The following is a 20,173-nucleotide window of genomic DNA, read 5'->3' as shown; positions in this document are numbered from 1 at the left end:
GTGTTAGCATATGGTATTTGTTTTTCTCTTTCTGACTTACTTCACTCTGTATGACAGACTCTAACTCCAATCACCTCACTACAAATAACTCAATTTCATTTCTTTTTATGACTGAGTAATATTCCATTGTATATATGTGCCACATCTTCTTTATCCATTCATCTGTTGATGGACACTTCGGTTGCTGCCATGTCCCAGCTATTGTAAATAGAGCTGCAATGAACATTTTGGTACATGACTCTTTTTGAATTATGGTTTTCTCAGGGTATATGCCCAGTAGTGGGATTGCTGGGTCGTATGGTAGTTCTATTTTTAGTTTTTTAAGGAACCTCCATACTGTTCTCCATAGTGGCTGTATCAATTTACATTCCCACCAACAGTGTATGAGGCTTCCCTTTTCTCCACACCCTCTCCAGCATTTATTGTTTGTAGATTTTTTGATGATGGCCATTCTGACCGGTGGGAGATGATACTGCATTGTAGTTTTCATTTGCATTTCTCTAGTGATTAATGGTGTTGAGCATTCTTTCATGTATTTGTTGGCAATCTGTATATCTTCTTTGGAGAAATGTCTATTTAGGTCTTCTGCCCATTTTTGGATTGGGTTGTTTGTTTTTTGTTATTAAGCTACATGAGCTGCTTGTAAATTTTGGAGATTAATCCTTTGTCAGTTGCTTCATTTGCAAATATTTTCTCCCATTCTGAGGGTTGTCTTTTGGTCTTGTTTATGGTTTCCTTTGCTGTGAGAAAGCTTTTAAGTTTCATTAGGTCCCATTTGTTTATTTTTGTTTTTATTTCCATTTCTCTAGGAGGTGGGTCAAAAAGGATCTTGTTGTGATTTATGTCATAGAGTGTTCTGCCTAGGTTTTCCTCTAAGAGTTTGAGAGTGTCTGGCCTTACATTTAGGTCTTTAATCCATTTTGAGTTTATTTTTGTTTATGGTGTTAGGGAGTGTTCTAATTTCATACTTTTACATGTACCTGTCCAGTTTTCCCAGCACCACTTATTGAAGAGGCTGTCTTTTCTCCACTGTATATTCTTGTCTCCTTTATCAAAGATAAGGTGACCATATGTGCGTGGGTTTATCTCTGGGCTTTCTGTCCTGTTCCATTGATCTATATTTCTGTTTTTGTGCCAGTACCATACTGTCTTGATTACTGTAGCTTTGTAGTATAGTCTGAAGTCAGGGAGCCTGATTCCTCCAGCTCCATTTTTCGTTCTCAAGATTGCCTTGGCTATTCGGGGTCTTTTGTGTTTCCATACAAATTGTGAAATTTCTTGTTCTAGTTCTGTAAAAAATGCCAGTGGTAGTTTGATAGGGATTGCATTGAATCTGTAGATTGCTGTGGGTAGTAGAGTCATTTTCACAATGTTGATTCTTCCAATCCAAGAACATGGTATTTCTCTTCATCTGTTTGTATCATCTTTAATTTCTTTCATCAGTGTCTTATAGTTTTCTGCATACAGGTCTTTTGTCTCCTTAGGTAGGTTTATTCCTAGATATTTTATTCTTTTTGTTGCAATGGTAAATGGGAGTGTTTTCTTAATTTCACTTTCAGATTTTTCATCATTAGTGTATAGGAATGCCAGAGATTTCTGTGCATTGATTTTGTATCCTGCTACTTTACCAAATTCATTGATTAGCTCTAGTAGTTTTCTGGTGGCATCTTTAGGATTCTCTATGTATAGTATCATGTCAGCTGCAAGCAGTGACAGTTTTACTTCTTCTTTTCCAATTTGTATTCCTTTCTTTTCCTTCCCTGATTGCTGTGGCTAGGACTTCCAAAACAATGTTGAATAGTGGTGAGAGTGGACATCCTTGTCTCGTTCCTGATCTTAGAGGAAATGCTTTCAGTTTTTCACCATTGAGAATGATGTTTGCTTTGGGTTTGTCGTATATGGCCTTTATTATGTTGAGGTAGGTTCCCTCTATGCCCACTTTCTGGAGAGTTTTTATCATAAATGGGTGTTGAATTTTGTCAAAAGCTTTTTCTGCATCTATCGAGATGATCATATGGTTTTTATTCTTCAATTTGTTAATATGGTGTATCACATTGATTTGCGTATATTGAAGAATCCCTGCATCCCTGGGGTAAATCCCACTTGATCATGGTGTATGATCCTTTTAATGTGTTGTTGGATTCTGTTTGCTAGATTCTGTTTGGAGAGATTTCCCTTTCTCTTCTGTGTTCGCACAGCTCCTGGGGTTCAGCTTTGGATTTGGCCCCGCCTCTGCGTGTAGGTCGCCTGAGGGCGTCTGTTCTTCGCTCAGACAGGACGGGGTTAAAGGAGCAGCTGATTCGGGGGCTCTGGCTCACTCAGGCCGGGGGGAGGGAGGGGTTCAGATGCGGGGCGAGCCTGTGGCGGCAGAGGCCAGCGTGACGTTGCACCAGCCTGAGGCGCGCCATGTGTTCTCCCAGGGAAGTTGTCCCTGGATCACGGGACCCTGGCCGTGGCAGGCTGCACAGGCTCCCGGGAGGGGCGGTGTGGAGAGTGCCCTGTGCTCGCACACAGGCTTCTTGGTGGCAGCAGCAGCCGCCTTAGCATCTCGTGCCTGTCTCTGGGGTCCGCGCTGATAGCCGCGGCTCGCACCCATCTCTGGAGCTCCTTTAAGCGGCGCTCTGAATCCCCTCTCTTCGCGCACCCCGAAACAATGGTCTCTTGTCTCTTCGGCAGCTCCAGACTTTTCCCGGACTCCCTCCCTGCTAGCCGTGGCGCACTAGCCCCCTTCAGGCTGTGTTCACGCCGCCAACCCCAGTCCTGTCCCTGGGATCCGACCTCCGAAGCCCGAACCTCAGCTCCCAGCCCCGCCCGCCCCGGTGGGTGAGCAGACAAGCCTCTCGGGGTGGTGAGTGCTGCTCGGCACCGATCCTCCGTGCGGGAATCTCTCTGCTTTGCCCTCCGCACCCCTGTGGCTGCGCTCTCCTCCGTGGCTCCGAAGCTTCCCCCCTCCGCCACCCGCAGTCTCCGCCCGCGAAGGGCCTTCCTAGTGTGTGGACACCTTTCCTCCTTCACACCTCCCTCCCACTGGTGCAAGTCCCATCCCTATTCTTTTGTCTCTGTTTTTTCTTTTTTCTTTTGCCCTACCCAGGTACGTGGGGAGTTTCTTGCCTTTTGGGAGGTCTGAGTTCTTCTGCCAGCGTTCAGTAGATGTTCTGCAGGGGCTGTTCCACATGTAGGTGTATTTCTGATGTATTTGTGGGGAGGAAGGTGATCTCTACGTCTTACTCTTCCGCCATCTTGAAGCTCCTCCCCTTTTCATGTTTATAAGTCATTTCTCTGACACTGACAAACCTAGCTTCCACTTTCCTCAACACATTTACTTATTTGCTCCATCAGTTGACTTACTTGTTTAATGTACCTGATTGCTGGCTGCACAACACAGCTTTCACTAGATGTCCCCCACCAAGGCCCTCATGCAGTAATCCCAGCCCTGCTTCCTCAGCCACCAGGTACTTTGACACTTCCATGTACCTGCCTCCTCTCCCCACGTTCCTATTTTACAGATTACAACTCGAATTATCAGGTTAGAAAAAGAATTTCAAATTGCCGTAACTCTGTCAATGTAAATAGCTTAGAAGGGACATGTGCAGAAGGTTGGCCTGTAAAAATATTCAAATCATTTTATTCCCCTCAGATTTTATCACTCTTTTCTTATTTCACAAAATATGTACCATACCTCCTAGTTCCTTATTTAATACTTAACAACTTTTTATTTTGCAATAATTATAGATTAACAGGAAGTTGCAAAAATAGTACAGGGAGTCCCATGTGCCCTTCACCCAGTTTCCTCCAGTGGTAAGATCTTACACATAACTATAGTACATCTTCAAAACCAACATATTGACAATGGTAGAATACTGCTAACTAGATTATAGACCTTATTTGGTTTCACCAAATTTTACATGCATTCATTTGTGGGTGTGTGTAGGTCTATGTAGTTTTAGCACAGATATAGATTCATTTAATCAACACCACAATCAAGATACAGAACTGTTCCATCAGCACAAAGGAATTCCTTGTGTTATCCCTTTATAGTCACCCATATCCCATACCCCCTCCAGTCCCTATCCCTGTCAGCCATTAATCTGTTCTTCACTTCTATAATTTTGTCATTTCAAGATTTTATACAAATGCAGTCATACAGTATGTGAGTTTTTAAGACTGTCTGTTTTTTCATTCATCATTATACCCTTGAGGTCCATCCAAGTCATGTGTATCAAGTCTGTTCCTTTTCATTGCAGAGTAGTATTGCATGGTGTGGATGGTTGGTTTAACCACACACTCAACTGCAGGTCATACAGGTTGTTTCCAGTTTGGGGCTATTACAAATGAAACTGCCAAGAATGTCTGTATAGAAGTTTCTGTGCCAAAATAGGTTTCATTTCTTTGGGATAAATGTCCAGGACAACAATTGCTGGGTAATAAAGTACATGTATGTTTAACTTTATTAGAAATTTTCAAACTCTTTTTTTCAGAGTGGCTTACCATTTTACATTCTGTTCAGCAATGTATGAGAGATCCAGTTTGTATGCTCAATAGCATCTGGTATTTTCACTGTTTTTTCTTTAGCCATTCTGATAAGTATGTAGTCATAATTCATTGTGGTTTTAATTTGCATTCCCTGATGACTAATGAAGTTCAACATCTTTTCCTGTGCTTGCTTGCCTTCGATACACCCTCTTTAGTGCTGTGTCTATTCACGTCTTCTGCTCATTTTCTAATTGGATTGTTTGTTTATTCTTGACTTTATTCTAGATAAATGGTTTGCAAGTAATTTCTCTCAATAATTTCCTCCTCTTAAATTTTTGGCAGAGCAAAAGTTTTTCATTTTGATGAAGTCCAATATACAGTATCAACTTTTTCCTTTTACGATTGTGCTTTGGGGATGAAGGCCAAGAAGAACCTGTTGCCTAGCCCACGATCCTAAAGATCTTTCTATGATTATTTTTCCTGAAAGTTTTACATCTTACATCTAAGTTCATGATACATTTTCAATTAATTTTTGTATAATGTATGCAGTTTAGGTCAAAGTTCATTTTCTTTGCCAACTGCACCAGCATCATTTGTTGAAAAGACTATCCTTCCTCCATTGAATTGCTTTTTTACCTTTGTCAAAATCAGTTGGGCATATACCACACTGTCTTGATTACTGTAGGTTTATAGTAAGTCTTGAAGTCAGGTAATGTGAGTCTTCCAAATTTTTCTTCTTCAAAATTCATTTGGCTTAATTAATTTTACACCTGGATATTTTCATCCTTCCTACAAGGAAAGAAAAGAATAGAGAAGAACTGTGGCTGTGGGAGATTAGGGAAAATACAACATTTACACTACATATGCCCTAGGGGAGTTCATGAAGATTTCTGGGTTCCACTCCCAGAGCTCAAGTTTGACCTCCAAATGATTATGGTGCATGTAGTTCTGGACTGTACTTTGAAATTTGATAAACAATAATTTAGGGAGAAACAAGAAGAAAAAACAAAACCAAAACCAACACTTTGTCACTGTTGTTGGGATGGGGGCTTTCTTTGTTTTCTTTCTTTCTAACTCCTCCAATTCCCACTTTAATTTCTGATCTGCAGTAGGCTTAGCTCTTTTCTGAAGACACACTTAGCATTTGTGGTTACACATGGTAAGAAGCTTACAACAGAACTTTTTAAAGCATGATTTTTGTTACATCCTAAGTCCTGAGTGTTTCTGGAAAAACACATTTATATTATACTGGAAATTCTTAGGGAAATAGGATCTGCTCAACAGGAATTTGCTTCAGAGCCAAATATGCTAGAACTCATGTTTTTGGTTAGAAGGAGCACCCACATAGATTCAACCTTTGCTAGGTATCTCAGAATACCTATTTTAGAGATCAAGAAGGAAGACATAAGACATATGCCTCTCGATGGGGGCAAAGAATAGAGGTGGGGTGCTGATGAGTCACCTTCACTTCATTCCACTAACCCTTGTGTACTTATTTATTTGTCCAACATCAGCATCATAACTACAAAACTGAACATGAAATACTCTTATTCCTTTAGCTTACTCTAGGGAAAAAATAAACATTTGAAATATGCTCCCCAGACATTTTATTACAGGATGTCCTTGCCAATGTACCTTGCATAGCCTTTAAAAAAAAACTTTCATATTCTACTTAAATCACCCTGCATATGCTCTTTGTAGGCCAGTTCCAGGTAGGAGGGTTCATTAAGCCCTAATGAAACTTTTAGGAAGACATCTTATGTTTGTTTATTGTATGCATAAAACGCACCCACTGGGATATAGAGAGCTGCTCCATCATCTGCCTACACATCTCCTGTATACGAATTTTCAGACCATGTTTAATACACAAATTGGAAAACAAAAGTTTTTTACCCCATTTTGTCTCCTGCTTTATTCTAAAGAAGAAAGTTCTTGCATAAGCTCTTCCTTTTCTTGTTGCAACTCCTGCAAATGCTGTTGGTTTTGCTCCAGTCTGTCCTCCAGCCACTGCAGTAGAGGCCCGCTGACTGCCGACATCTGACTGCACAGGTTCTTGGTAAACACTTCAATAGGAAAAACACAGAGATAACAATCCACCACCAGTAGCGCCCAACAGTGAGTACAGAAAGAGGGGGAAGGAGGAGGACGTAGAAAAAGTGCAGAAGTAGAACTGCAGACAACTTTGTATGGGCAGCCAGGGGAAAGGCAGGAGAGCTGAGCAAAGAAGATACCTATTCGGAGGCCATGCTGAACATCCCTGGATCCATAAGCCAGACGGAAGCCTTGCTATGCAGAGAGCAGGAAGATATCCAGCTTTTTACTTCCATAGCAAAAGGGTAAGAGCTACAGAAGGGTCTCTTTCCTCAGCTCTCAGACCTTCTCACTGTGAATGACCATAGCTTCCCAGTGAGCTAGAACTCTGTCTTCTGCAACTTAATTTTTCACGAGTTCAGAAAGAAAATTGCTTACCAAGTGTTACATACATTGAAGAATACATTAATGCAACTCACCTGAAAGCTCCTCTTTTAAAATGAGGAAACACCAGAAAGATGAAGGGAGTGATCACCTTTCATGTCTTCCTAGGAATGTTCAGCTTCACGGTGAGACAGAGATTCTGTGGCCCTCTTTTTAAAACAAATTCTGCCTAATGGAAATATCTTTTTCTCTCTTATGATACATGACTTATTAAAATGACCACTGTAATATTGTGGGGTATACCTTCCAAGATATATGTATATGTATATGTGTGTGAACCTGTGTGCATGTGTATATATACTTTTGAATAAAAATGGTTCTGATGAACCTAGGGGCAGGACAGGAATAAAGACACAGGTGTAGAGAATGGACTTGTGGACACGGGGAGGGGGAAGGGTAAGCTAGGACGAAGTGAGAGAGTGGCATGGACATACATACACCCCCAAATGTAAAACAGATAGCTAGTAGGAAGCAGCCACATAGCACAGGGAGATCAGCTCGGTGCTCTGTGACCACCTAGAGGGGTGGGATAAGGGAGGGCAGGAGGGAGAAGCAAGAGGGAGGAGATATGGGGATATATGTATATGTATAGCTGATTCACTTTGTTAGACAGCAGAAACTAACACAACATTTGTAAAGCAGTTATACTCCAATAAAGATGTTAAAAAAATTTTTTTTAAATAAAGTTAAAAAAACTATGATTTTGGACGTTACTTTTACCTCACACAACAATAAGCCATGGACATCTTCCTGTGTTGATAAAGATCTACCTTTCCTTCTTAACGGCTGTACAGTATTCATCAGAATGGATGTACCAGTTTAATAAGTCTTCTATTGACGGACCTTTCAGTGGCATCCAATTTTTTGCTATTATAAAGACTGCGATTAATATCCCTTTATTTTTGCGCACTTGTCCTACAAATTTTTGAAGGATACGTTTTTCGATGTGGAATTGCTAGATTCAAGTCCACATATATTTAAAAATTATACCTCCAGGAACAGTATATGGGAGTGTTCACTTCCCTCACATCCTCATCTAATTCTCTCTCAATTTAATCTTTGTCAAAAGAAAAGGAGAAAACCTGATGACTTTATCTTAATCCATACTTCTTTTATAGATTATTATGAACAATTTGATTTTTCTGTAGGGATCTATAAAAGTCTTTAATTCTTATTTAGTCAGTCTTTTGTGACTTCCTTATATTTTCCTCCTGTATTTTTTTTAACTTTTAATGAGCTTTATTGGGGTATAATTTACAGACAATAAATGACCCCACTTTAAGGGTACAGTTCAGTGAGGTTTGACAAATGCATACCCCTTATAACCACCCTCCAGTCAAGATACAGGCCGTTTCCATCAGCCCAGAGGCCCCTCTGGGTTCCCTCTGCAGCCGGTGCCCCTCGCCCAGCCCCAGGTGGCTGCCCATCTGCTTGCTGTCACCATAGGTTAGTTTAGCCTATTCTTGAATTTCATATAAATGGAACTATAGAGTATGTAGCACTTTGTGTGATGCTTCTTTCAGTTGGCATAATGAGATTCATCCAGGTTGTTCGTGTATCAGTAGTGTGTTCTTTCCATTGCTGAGCAATACCTTGTTGTATGGATGGATCACACTTCGTTTATCCATTCACCCACTGACAGACAATTGGGTGTTCCCACTTTTTGGCTATTGTGAATAATGCTGCTACAAACATTCCTATACAAGTTTTTGTTTGAACACCTGTTTTCAACTCTTTGGGGTATATGCCTAGGAGAGGAACTGGTGGGACATTTGGTAGTTGTAATTGCCAATCTCTTTTCCAAAGTGGTTGTACTATATTTAATAGTAAAAGTCTAAATATATCTGGAATTTATTTTTTGTGTAGGACATTAAGTAGGAATTTATTTTTTTCCCAAATGGAAATAGAAGTATAAACTAAGAAACAAATGAACTGTCCCAACACTATTTAGTGAACAATCCATCCTCTTAAAAATTGATTTGAAGTAACATCTTTCTTAGATATAAATTCTTAAATACATATACATGGGCTCTATTCAGTTCTGATTTATCTGTCCATGTCTGAATTATCAATATACTTTTTTAGTTGCTGTGGCTTTAGAGTACGGCTACATATCATACATTACCTTATATTATTAACTCTTTGCCATGTTTTACCTCCAGATAAAAATGATGGGACAGATAAACCAAGCCATCTCTGTCTTTTTTCTCTCAAAGTACTTGCCTATAATACTTGGAAGCCTCCTTTTCTTCCTTCCTAGTGACTTTGCCAGAATGGCCTGGGAGTCAGGGTTAGTCAGAAGGTGTGGGTGGGTAGGTGTGTATGTTGGGAAAAGTGATTTAGTGTGTATATTGAGCAGAAATCCTTGGCCTTGTATAGGAATTCCTTATATATTTATTTACATGAAAAGATCTCCCTCATGCTCTCCCTTTTATGTCTGTCTGTCTGTCTATCCATCTCTTTCAACTCCCACCACAATAGGCTGGTACTGATATGCTGGAAACCGGCTCACAACAGCCAACTGTTGAAATTTCAGGAAGTTTGCAAACTGGTTACAGCCATGTTAGTTGTTTGAAATCAGCCACAGTAGGTGTGTTGCACTATGGAAACTTGCAAACACAACAAATCGGGGCCCTCCCTGTCTCCCTGAGAACTGGTGTTAAACATGTCCAGTCATGTATAGTATTCAGTGGTCCACAGGATTCAATAGAAAAGTTGGGAGCAGGATTAGTAAATGGCAAAGCTCTTGGGAAAGAAAACTCAAGGGTAATTTGTACTCATCACTTCAGTCACTTCAACTAAATTTGCTTCTGTCATGTGAGTATTTCACTGCCTGTACTTGAGAAAAAAAATCTTACCTGAGCCATTATGGATCTTGGTTACTGAGTCCAGATGTGTAAGGCTAAAGGGATAAAATAGTTTAGGTTAGTAGCAAAGCAGCAGTTCATCTAATCCGTTTGGCAGTGGTCTGCTACAGACCTCTGCCAACCAGATTAGAGAAATATGTATCATTGAACTTCCCATTATTGTTCCGTGTTTCATGATTTGGGGGATGTAATTTTATTCAGAACGTTGAGATAATTCAAAGAAATAATTTTAAAATTATTGTTTCTCGCTGAAGCCTTCCTGTAGTACACAGTACTTGGCAACAGGGCTACTAAGATGTTAATGTTTTTTAACAACTAAAAAAAGTGTCTTTGCCCCAGAAGGATCCAAAGTGCACCAGGAGAGAAACAAGTGTTAAAGAGATTGTTATCACACAGGGTGAGACATGTGATGACTTTCTCCCAGAGAGCTGAAAGGAAAGGGGGCTCATGGCTTGAGCTGCTAAAGATGAGAGGACAGGAGAGAACAGGGACCAGGCCCGAGAAGTGGGAAGAGGAGCAGCGAGGGTCTCTACCTGTGGATCCTCCTATATGCGTCCTGCTCCTCTTGGCACAGGATCTTGGGCAGCTCAACTGCTGACTCAAGGCACACTTTCCCAATGGTTACATGAGGTACAATATGAATTGGAATTTCAATTCTCTCATACCTGTAAGACAGTCAGTTCAGGTCAGTTTTTGTTTGTTTGTTTCCAGCTTTACTGAGGTATAATTGACAAATAGGAATTATATGTATATATTTAAGGTGTACAAATTGATATTACGATATATATACACATTCAGAAATGATCACCACACTCAAGCTAATTAACATATCCATCACCTCACATAATCACCATGTTTTGTGGCGATTTAACATTTAAGATCTACCTTCTTAACAAATTTCAAGTACAAAATCACCATGTTGTACATCAAATCGCCAGAACTCATTTATCCTAAAACTTTGTACCCTTAGACCAGGGGTCCCCAACCCCCGGGCCGCGGACCAGTACCGGTCTGTGGAGGAGGAGGTGAGTGGTGGGCGAGCAAAGGAAGCCTCATCTGCCGCTCCCCGTTGCTCCCCAATGCTCGCATTCCCGCCTGAACCATACCCCCTCCGCCCACACCCGTGGAAAAATTGTCTTCCATGAAACCGGTCCCTGGTGCCAAAAAGCTTGGGGACCACTGCCTTAGACCAATACTTCCTCATTCTCCCCTCTACCCCCCGTGCCACAGCACCACCATTCTACTCTCTGGGTCTATTAGTTTGACTCTTAGATTCCACACATAAGTGAGAACATGCATTGCAGTATTTGTCTTTCTCGGACTTATTTCACTCAGCATAATGACCAGGTTGATCCAAGTTTTTGCAAATGGTATGTATATATACATACGTATACACATACCATATTTTCTTTATCCATTCATCCACGGACAGACATTTAGGTTGTTTTCATTCCTTGTGAATAATGCTGTGATGAACATGGGAGCACAGATATCATTTTGAGATACTGATTTCACTTCCTTTGGATATATACCAAGAAGTTGGTAAGTTTTTAATGCTGACTTGTCATAATCAGAAGTTTTCTATAGTTTTAATAGAAATTTTGGGACACAGTAAGCTTCAAAGATTAAATATTCCTGTTACTTATTTAGTAACTCAACTCCAAAGGGGACACAGTTCAAACTGAGTTCATGTGGGGAGCAAATTGGAAGTACATACATTTGCAGAGCCAATATTCTCATAGAAAATCTGAGGCCACTTTGTAAACTTAACAGAAGCCTTGGGGGTGCAAGGTCCTTATGCTCATTCCCCAGACAAGGGAAATAGCTAATTAATACTGTTTTCAGCCAAAAAGTTGCCAGTGGGGTTGAACACATTAATCACAAAGCCTGGGGAAGAGGAAATGTAGACTCTTCAGTGACTCCATCAGATTCATTATGTGGAAGGGATTACTCATATAAATACTCACTTGTTCTAACTCAGTGATCACCAGTGGCCCTCACTTCCCATTTTCTCCCCTGGAGGGAAATAGGTAAGTAATTTACAAATACTTCCATTTTCATGCTAGAGTGAGGTCAACCAATCTACCTCTAAATACTTCTCACCCCAAATCCACCTAAACTCCACCTAACAGTGGGTTCAGTGGAGCAACGAGGTTGAGGGTCCCTGGCACTGTGTGACCTCATTGGCACATGGTGGTATATCAGCATAAGATCTAGCTCCCTCCTCTCTCTTTCCCACCCAGCAGAATGCGTCTGGCCCCCTCACCACTTCTATTCAAAATAATATTAGAAGTCCTAGCCAAAGAAATTAGGCAAGTAAAACAAAGGTATCTAAATAGGAAAGGATGAAGTAAAATTACCTCTGTTTGCAGATGACTTAATCTTATAGATAGAAAACCCTAAATACTCCTCCAACCCCCCCAAAACCGATTAGAACTAATAAATTCAGCAAGGTTGCAGGTGTCTTCAGGGCCCCACGTCTGAAAGCTCTAGAGGGGAAATCCTGCCTTGCCACTTGCAGATTCTCGTGGCTTGAGGAGATTCTTTGCTTGTGGCAGCGTAACTCCTATCTCTGTCTCCATCTGTGCTTTTGGGAGGTGATCAGGTAATGAGGTTGGAGCCCTCATGAATGGGATCTTTATAAAAGTGTCTTTATAAAAGAGGGTATATTTCTGTAATCTCTCTTCTGTTCTATTGAACTCTGATCCTTTCACCAGTACCACCTGTCTTGATCATTATAGCTTAATAGCAACTCAGTATCTGGTAATGTGATTCCTCCCAATTTATTCTTGTTTCCCCAGATCTTTCTGGCTATTAAGGTTCTTTTGCCCTTTCATAAAATTTTAGAATCTAGTCCCTCAAAAAATTCTGCTGGGAATTTGATTGCTATTAAATCTATAGATTTGGGGAGAGTTGACATATTTGCTACTCTCACTGTTCTAATCCATGAACATGATATGTCTCTCCATTTATTTACTTATTTTTTATTTTTTATTTATTTTATTTTTTTGGCTGCGTTGGGCCTTCATTGCTGCACGTGGGCTTTCTCTAGTTGCGACGAGCAGGGGCTACGCTTTGCTGCCGTGCGCGGGCTTCTCATTGCAGTGGCTTCTCTTGTTGCAGAGCATGGGCTCTAGGCGTGCGGGCTTCAGTAGTTGTGGCTCACGGGCTCTAGAGTGCAGGCTCAGTAGTTGTGGCGCACAGGCTTAGTTGCTCTGTGGCATGAGGGATCTTCCTGGACCAGGGCTCAAACCCATGTCCCCTGCATTGGCAGGCGGATTCTTAACCACTGTGCCACCAGGGAAGCCCCTCTCCATTTATTTAGATCTTTGATTTTATTCATGAGTTCTGAATTATTCAACATACAAATCCTGTATGTGTTCCTTCTATTTGCACACAACATGATTGTCTATATGAGGTTAGCAAGGTCATAAAGTACAAGATTAACACAGACATACAAATCAGTTTTGTTTCTATATTCCAGCAATGAACATTTGTAAATGGAAGCTTTTAAAAAATGCCACTCAAAATAGCTTCCCCCAAAATGAAGTATATTTAGGTTGGTTCCACATATTGGCTATTGTGAATAATGCTGTAATAAACATGGGTGTGCAAATCTCTTTGAGATCCTGTTTTCAATTCTGTTGGATATACATAGAGATTGCTGGATCATATGGTAATTTTAGTTTTAATTTTCTGAGGAACCTCCGTATTGTTTTCCATACAGACTACACCATTTTACATTCCCAGGGCACGAGGGTTCCAACTTCTTCACATGCTCACCAAACATTTGTTCTTTTCTGTGTTTTTGATAATGGCCATCCTAGTGGGTATGAATTGATATCTCACTGTGGTTTTGATTTGCATTTTTTTAATGATTAGTGATGTTGAGCATCTTCTCATGTTTGCTGGCCATTTGTGTATCTTCTTTGGAGAAATGTCTGCTAAAGTCCTTTGCCCATTTTTAAATTGGGTTATTTTGTTGTTGAGTTGTAGGAATTCTCTTTATATTCTGGGTATTAACCCCTTATCAGATATATAATTTGCAAATATCTTCTCCCATGATGTAGGCTGCCTTTTCACTCTGTTAATTATTTCCTTTGATGATCAAAAAGTTTTTAAGTTTAATGTAGTGCATTTGTCTATTTTTGCTTTTGTTGCCTGTGCTTTTGGTGTAATATCCGATAAGTCATTGCCAAATTCGATCTCATGAGCTTTTCCATTTTCTTCTGGGACGTTTATAGATTTAGGTCTTACATTTAGGTTTTTATTCCACTTTGAGTTAGTTTTTGTATACTGTGTAAGGTAAGGGCCCAACTTTATTCTTTTGCATGTGACTATCCAGTTTTCCCGGCATCACTTATTGAAGAGAATGTCCTTTCCCCATCAAGTGTTCTGGAACCTTGGTCAAAGATCATTTGACTACATACATGAGAGTTTAATTTGGGACTCACTATTCTGCTCCACTGGTTTTTATGTCCGTTTTTATGCTAGTACCACACTGTTTTGATTACTGTGGCTTTTTAGTAAGTTTTGAAATGAGGAAGTGTGAGACTTCCAATTTTGTTCTTCTTTTTCAAAATTGTTTTGGCTATTCAGGGTCCCTTGAGATTCCATATGAATTTTAGGATAGATTTTTCTATTTCTGTAGACAAACAAAACACAACACTATTGGGATTTTGATAAGGACTGCATTAAATCTGTAAATCGCTTTGAGTAGTATTGACATCTTAACAATATTAAGTTATTCAATCCATGTACATGGGATGTCTATTTGTTTGTGTCTTCTTTTATTTCTTTCAGCAGCACTTTGCAGTTTTCAGTGTACAAGTCTTTCACTTTTTGGTTAGGTTTATTCCTAAGTATTTAATTCATTTTGATGCTATTGTAAATGGATTGTCCTCTTAATTGTCCTCTTAATTTCCTTTTTGGATTGTTCATTGTTAGTGTATACAAACACAACTGATTTTTTGGCACTGATTTAGTATCCTGCAACTTTGCTGAATTCATTCGTTCTAATAGTTTTTTTAGTGGAGTCTTTGGGGCTTTCTATGTATAAGATTATGTCATCTGTAAACAGAGATAATTTTACTTCCTCCTTTCCAATTTGGATGCTTTTTATTTCTTTTTCTTGCCTAATTGCTTCCAGTTCCATGTTGAATGCCCATTTTTAAATTGAGTTGCTTGTCTTTTTATTGTTTAGCGTAAGAGTTCTTTACATATTCTGGATGCTATACCATAATCAATTGGGAGAAGCCACAATGGGGGCTTCTGGAAGGATAGTAAGTTTCATTTCTTGATATGTGTTGCAGTTTCATAGACACATTTCACTTTGTGAAAATTCATGGAGGTGGTGATCTGTGTTGAGGTTGTGTGGGTATGTTTATGAAAGTTGATTGAGCTGGACACATAATTAGTGTGCTCTTCTGTATGTGTGTTATACTTCAACTGAAAAGCTAAAATCAACAAACCAAACTAAGGTTATGAAGAAGCTCTAGAGTTTGCTAGAACTCACAGGTCAGAATACTAGTTTTGAAGTCTATAGCTGAAGGGATATTCAACAATTATTGAGCACCAGGGATACAGTGATTAAAGGGAAGCATTTGTTTCAAGAATCTTACAATGTTAATAGAGAGACAAAATATTAAAATATACTGTTACAAGTATTATGAAAAAGGAAATATAGGATTCTATTTAGTTCTCAGAAGGAGTACTAACTGGGTTGGTATTGGAGGTTGAGGGGTATCAGAGAAGAATTCCTAAAGTTGAGCTTAGTCTTCAAAAACAAGTGTTAGCCAGGCGATGGCTGGAGAAACAGGCCAACTATGAAGGGCTTCAGGTTTGTTTTCTGTTTCTTTTCTGAGGATGTTATGGAGAAGGACCATTTCAGAAAAGCTACAGCATAGATACAAGATAGAAGGGAAGGAAGACAGGAACACAATGGGTGGGTGAAATGGAAACCAAAATTAAACGACTTTTAAAAAAATAATGAAAATGAAAATACTGCTACTATCCTAGCATCTATGAAATATAAAGCAGAGATCAGCAGAAATTCATAGCCTTAAGCACTTATATCAATAAAAATGAAAGACAAAAAAATATATTAAATAAATTCCAAACTCCAAATGCTAAGATAAAGCACAAGAAATAATCAAAATAAAACATAAGGAAGGAAATAAAAGATTAAAATAAAAATTAATGAGGGTGGGCGTAGGAAAAAACAATCAAATTAATAAACAAAAACGATTGTCTTGGGGGAAATTAACAAAATAGACACACTACTAGCTAACATAATCAAGGCGGAAAAGGGACAAAGCACAAATATACAAAATACGAAATAACGAGGGGGAGATAACTGTTGAAATAGAAGAGATTTAAAATACCATAAGAGACTCTCTGGCAGATAGATCTCTATGCAAATAAATTTGAAAATGAGACAAAATGGATAATTTCTTAAGAAAATACAGTTTACCACAGTGGACCTCATTAGGAAAAAAAGCATAAATAGATCAATTACCATAAAAGAAACAGAGGAATACATCAAGGAACTATCCCCCGCCCCCTAAATAAAAGGCCCTATTGCTTTCATAGAGGAATTGTCAAAGAATACATTGTCCCCAATGTTACATACATTGTACCAGAGCCTAGAAAATGAAAGAAAACTTCAAACAACTCTTATGAATCAAGTATAATATGGAAACCTAAACCTGATAAAAACAATACAAAAAAATTCCAAAAAGTTATCACTTATGACTGTTGATGCAAAAGTACTAAATAAAATATTAGCCAAAATAGCCCAATATCATATTAAGAGAACCTAGTAGGATGTTTTTCCAGGAAGGCAAGCTTGGTTCAATAGTAGGAAATCTATTAATATAATACATCATATTAATAGATCTAAAGAAAAAATTACCTTCATAGGTCCTGAAAAATTAACAAAATTCAACAGTCATTCCTGATTAAACACAGAACAAAAGAGGTAATTATGGATTTATGGATATTTTCTTAATAGGAAAAAGTACGTATACCTTAGTCCTGAATACAATCTTAATAGTGAAATACTATAGGAATTTCACAAGGATCAGAAACAAAGTAAGACTGCCTACTATTTTCCACTGTTATTTAAATATAAAGGAGATACTAGGCAATGCACTTACACATAAGAAATCAATTAGAGGCACAGGAACTGGAGAAGTAAAACTATTTCTATTTACGGATAAGACATAATATTTATCTGGAAAGCGCTAGAGAATCAAAGGTAAAATTAATGCAAGGAATAAAATCATTCTGGAAGGTAAAAACGTTAATACAGATGTAATAGCCTTCAAATATACAAACAATAAAAAGAGTCACAGTGGAAAAAACAAACCCATTCAAAATGCAAACAAAGAGTCCCATGTGCAGCGAAGTTTCAGAACCACTGTGTTAGAACACACAACCTCCTTCCCTGTCAGGCCTTCCAACATGCTATGTCCTCTGCCTGGGGTTTCCCCCTATTTTTACTTGACTAATTTCTACTCACCCCTCAGAAGCCAGCTTAAGAATGCTTTCTTCAGCAAAGACTTCCCTGATCACCTTACAGCACTTATCACAGCTGCAACGAATTGTGTAATTAACTTTTAAATTTCTTTTTCCCCTATTCTTTTTTCCAGCTTTTTTGAGATATAATTGACATATAAACTGTGTAAGTTTAAGGTGTACAATGTGTTGATTTGATACTTACATATAGCAAAATGATTGCTACCATAGTATTAGCTAAGCCTCCATCAGGTCACATAATTGCCACTTCTTTTTTTGTGGTGAGAACATTAAAGATCTCTCTTTTGTAAGTCCTGACACTCAGGCCTCATCCTTTACCCCATTATAAAAATCACCATCTCTGGAGGAGGGACCCACACAGAATAATTTCACTGCCCTAAAAATTCTCTAAGCTCTGCCTATTCATTCCTCCCTCCTGTCAAACCCCTGGGAACCACTGATCCTTTTACTGTCTTTCCTTTTACAGCATGTCATTTTGTTGGAATCATACACTAGATAGCCTTTTCAAATTGGCTAAGTATAGTTTTTAAACTGCTTAAGTGATTCCAATATTCAGCCAAGTTTGAGAATGAATGGTCTAACTCACGTTTCTTCCTCCACATCTTCCAGTCTACTCAGGTCAAACCTTCCCTAACTTTTGGTGACAAAATATTCCCTAGAGTTGCAGAAGTAAAGCTTATTAGCCATTCTTTGGAAAGAAAAGATAAGGTCAGGTACATGAGTTTTCTAACAGTAAAAGAAAGCTTCTGATTAGCAAAGTGCTTTCTGGCTACATGTGAAACATCAAAGAGACTTGTAGTTCCATTACTCCCTAAGTCACAGACTTTCAAGGGGGCGAAGGTGAGAACTCTGCTAGCTCTAACAAGCTAGTTTGTTTACTTTCCTGTGACACTCACTTATATGGCTTATTCTTTCAAAATTGTGAGATAGGTTTTAGAGAAATTATGTCATAAAAAGATGGCTATTGTAAACATTCAGTTGATTCAAACATTGTATTAGTTATATAAATGATTTGATAATGAGCTTGCTCTGCTTTCTGCAAGATAATTTGTGTTCAAATTTAAGAAATGAAGTGATTTTGAATTTAAAAAAAGGAAGATAAAATAGGAATAAACCTAAACAAAACATGCACAAAATCTATATGAGAAAAACTTAACACTTTCTTGAAAGACACAAAAGTAGACTACAGCAAATGGAAAGACATCCAGTGTTCTCAAAAGGGATTATGCAAACATCATAAAGATTAATTACAAATTAATTTATAAATTTAACACAATCACAATACCAAAAAGTTTCTGCTGGAGCTAGCCAAGTTGACAGTAAAGTTCACATGGAAAACTAAACATGTAAGAATAGGGAAACACAGAAAAAGAAAACCTATTGAGGACTGGCTGTAGCAGACAGTAAAACATACAATAATTATGTGCCGGTACACAAATAGACAGCCAGACAGAATAGAAAGTCTAGAAATTGATCTAAACAAATAGGGAATTATTGAATGTGATAAAAGGAAGCATCTAAAATAACTGGGGTAAAGAATAGCTTTTTAGTAAGCGGTTTTGGGACAGGTGGATAGCCATTTAGAAAGACATAAAATCAGATCCACATCTCACGATACACAAAATAAACTCTAAACTATATAGTTCTGACTTTTGACTTTTAGAACCATGTTGATATTTCACATACCCCAAAGGGAAAAAAAAGTATGGGTTTAAAAAATTCTAAAATGGAAAATAACCAGGAAAAAGCCCTGTCTTTCAAAAGAATAATAATAACCACAGGGAAGCGGTGGAGGGCAAAAAGACAAAACTCAAGTAACTTTTGAACACATTTGAGTATGTACTCTCAGGAAGAAGACAAAAAGAACTTCAAACAAATTTCGATCTTCAGTTAGTAGGTTAATACTCAGTTCAGGCTGCTACAACAAAAATACCAGAGACTGGGTGGCTTCAACAACAGGATTTTATTTCTCATAGTCCTGGAGGCTAGGAAATGCAAGATCAAGGTGCCAGCTGATTTGGTTCCTGGTAAAGGCACTCTTTCTGGTTTGCAGATACCTTCTTGCTGTGTCCACACATGGTGGAGAGAGTGATCATCTCTCTTGTGTCTCTTCTTAAAAGGGCAGTAATCCCATTCATGAGGGCTCCACCCTCATGACCTAATTATCTTCCAAATGCTCCACCTCCAAATACCATCACATTAGGGATTAGGGCTTCTACATATGAATTTGGGGGTAGGTGGGGGGCCACAGACATTGAGTCCACAGCAGTTTGTATAGGTTAGCAATTCTGAAACTACTTTCTGTATATTCTAGGATTGAGCAATAAGTTAACATATTATGGATAGCAGGAACAAAGTTTCTCTAGGTCAGAGAAGAGAATTGTAAGTATGGAAAGGGAGAATGCTAGAATGAACCCTAAGATGTGGGAAAGGATTGGAGTTATTGGTTTGAACTCATGGGGGGGGGGGTGTACATGAATATGCATACATACATACTTCTTCCTAGCTCTATCTACTGAGAGAGTCTAGAAGCAATGACACTCTAAGAGTAATGAGTATACCTAGCACCCAGACCTTGGTTTCTAAATAGCATTGTTAACTTAAAAGAACCACAGTACAGGCTAAGATGGAGGGATGGGGACCAGACTTATCCCCTTCTTGAAACAACTAAAAAAGTGTAAAAAGAAGGAAAAAAAAGTGAAACAATGACTCACAAGACCTTGGAAAACAGGCAGTGAAGGACAGTGAAACCTGGGAGATGAGAAGCAAGATGAGTCTCAGCTTACTACACGAAGAAAGTTTCCAGGCTGCAGCAAAGG

General features: G+C 38.8%; 1 protein-coding gene across 5 annotated transcripts in view; it reads right to left on the bottom strand.

The window, feature by feature from the left end:
• Nucleotides 1–3,605: 3,605 nt before the first annotated feature.
• Nucleotides 3,606–20,173, bottom strand: part of BRCC3 (BRCA1/BRCA2-containing complex subunit 3) — a 70,233-nt gene continuing 53,665 nt past the window's right edge. For all 5 annotated transcript variants that reach the window (XM_082376431.1, XM_082376432.1, XM_082376433.1 and 2 more), the window contains 4 exons: nucleotides 10,349–10,480; nucleotides 9,807–9,850; nucleotides 6,367–6,536; nucleotides 3,606–5,262 (listed from right to left, as the gene is read on the bottom strand). In XM_082376431.1, coding sequence (XP_082232557.1) covers nucleotides 6,385–6,536; nucleotides 9,807–9,850; nucleotides 10,349–10,480 — 328 coding nt within the window. In that variant the 3' untranslated portion in view covers nucleotides 3,606–5,262; nucleotides 6,367–6,384. The remainder of the gene's footprint in view (nucleotides 5,263–6,366; nucleotides 6,537–9,806; nucleotides 9,851–10,348; nucleotides 10,481–20,173) is intronic.

The sequence above is a fragment of the Balaenoptera borealis genome (assembly GCF_965194805.1).
Source record: "Balaenoptera borealis genome assembly, chromosome: X".
Classification (NCBI taxonomy): domain Eukaryota; kingdom Metazoa; phylum Chordata; class Mammalia; order Artiodactyla; family Balaenopteridae; genus Balaenoptera; species Balaenoptera borealis.
The sequence above is the reverse complement of the archived record's forward strand: the minus strand, read 5'-3'. Positions and strand labels throughout refer to the sequence as shown.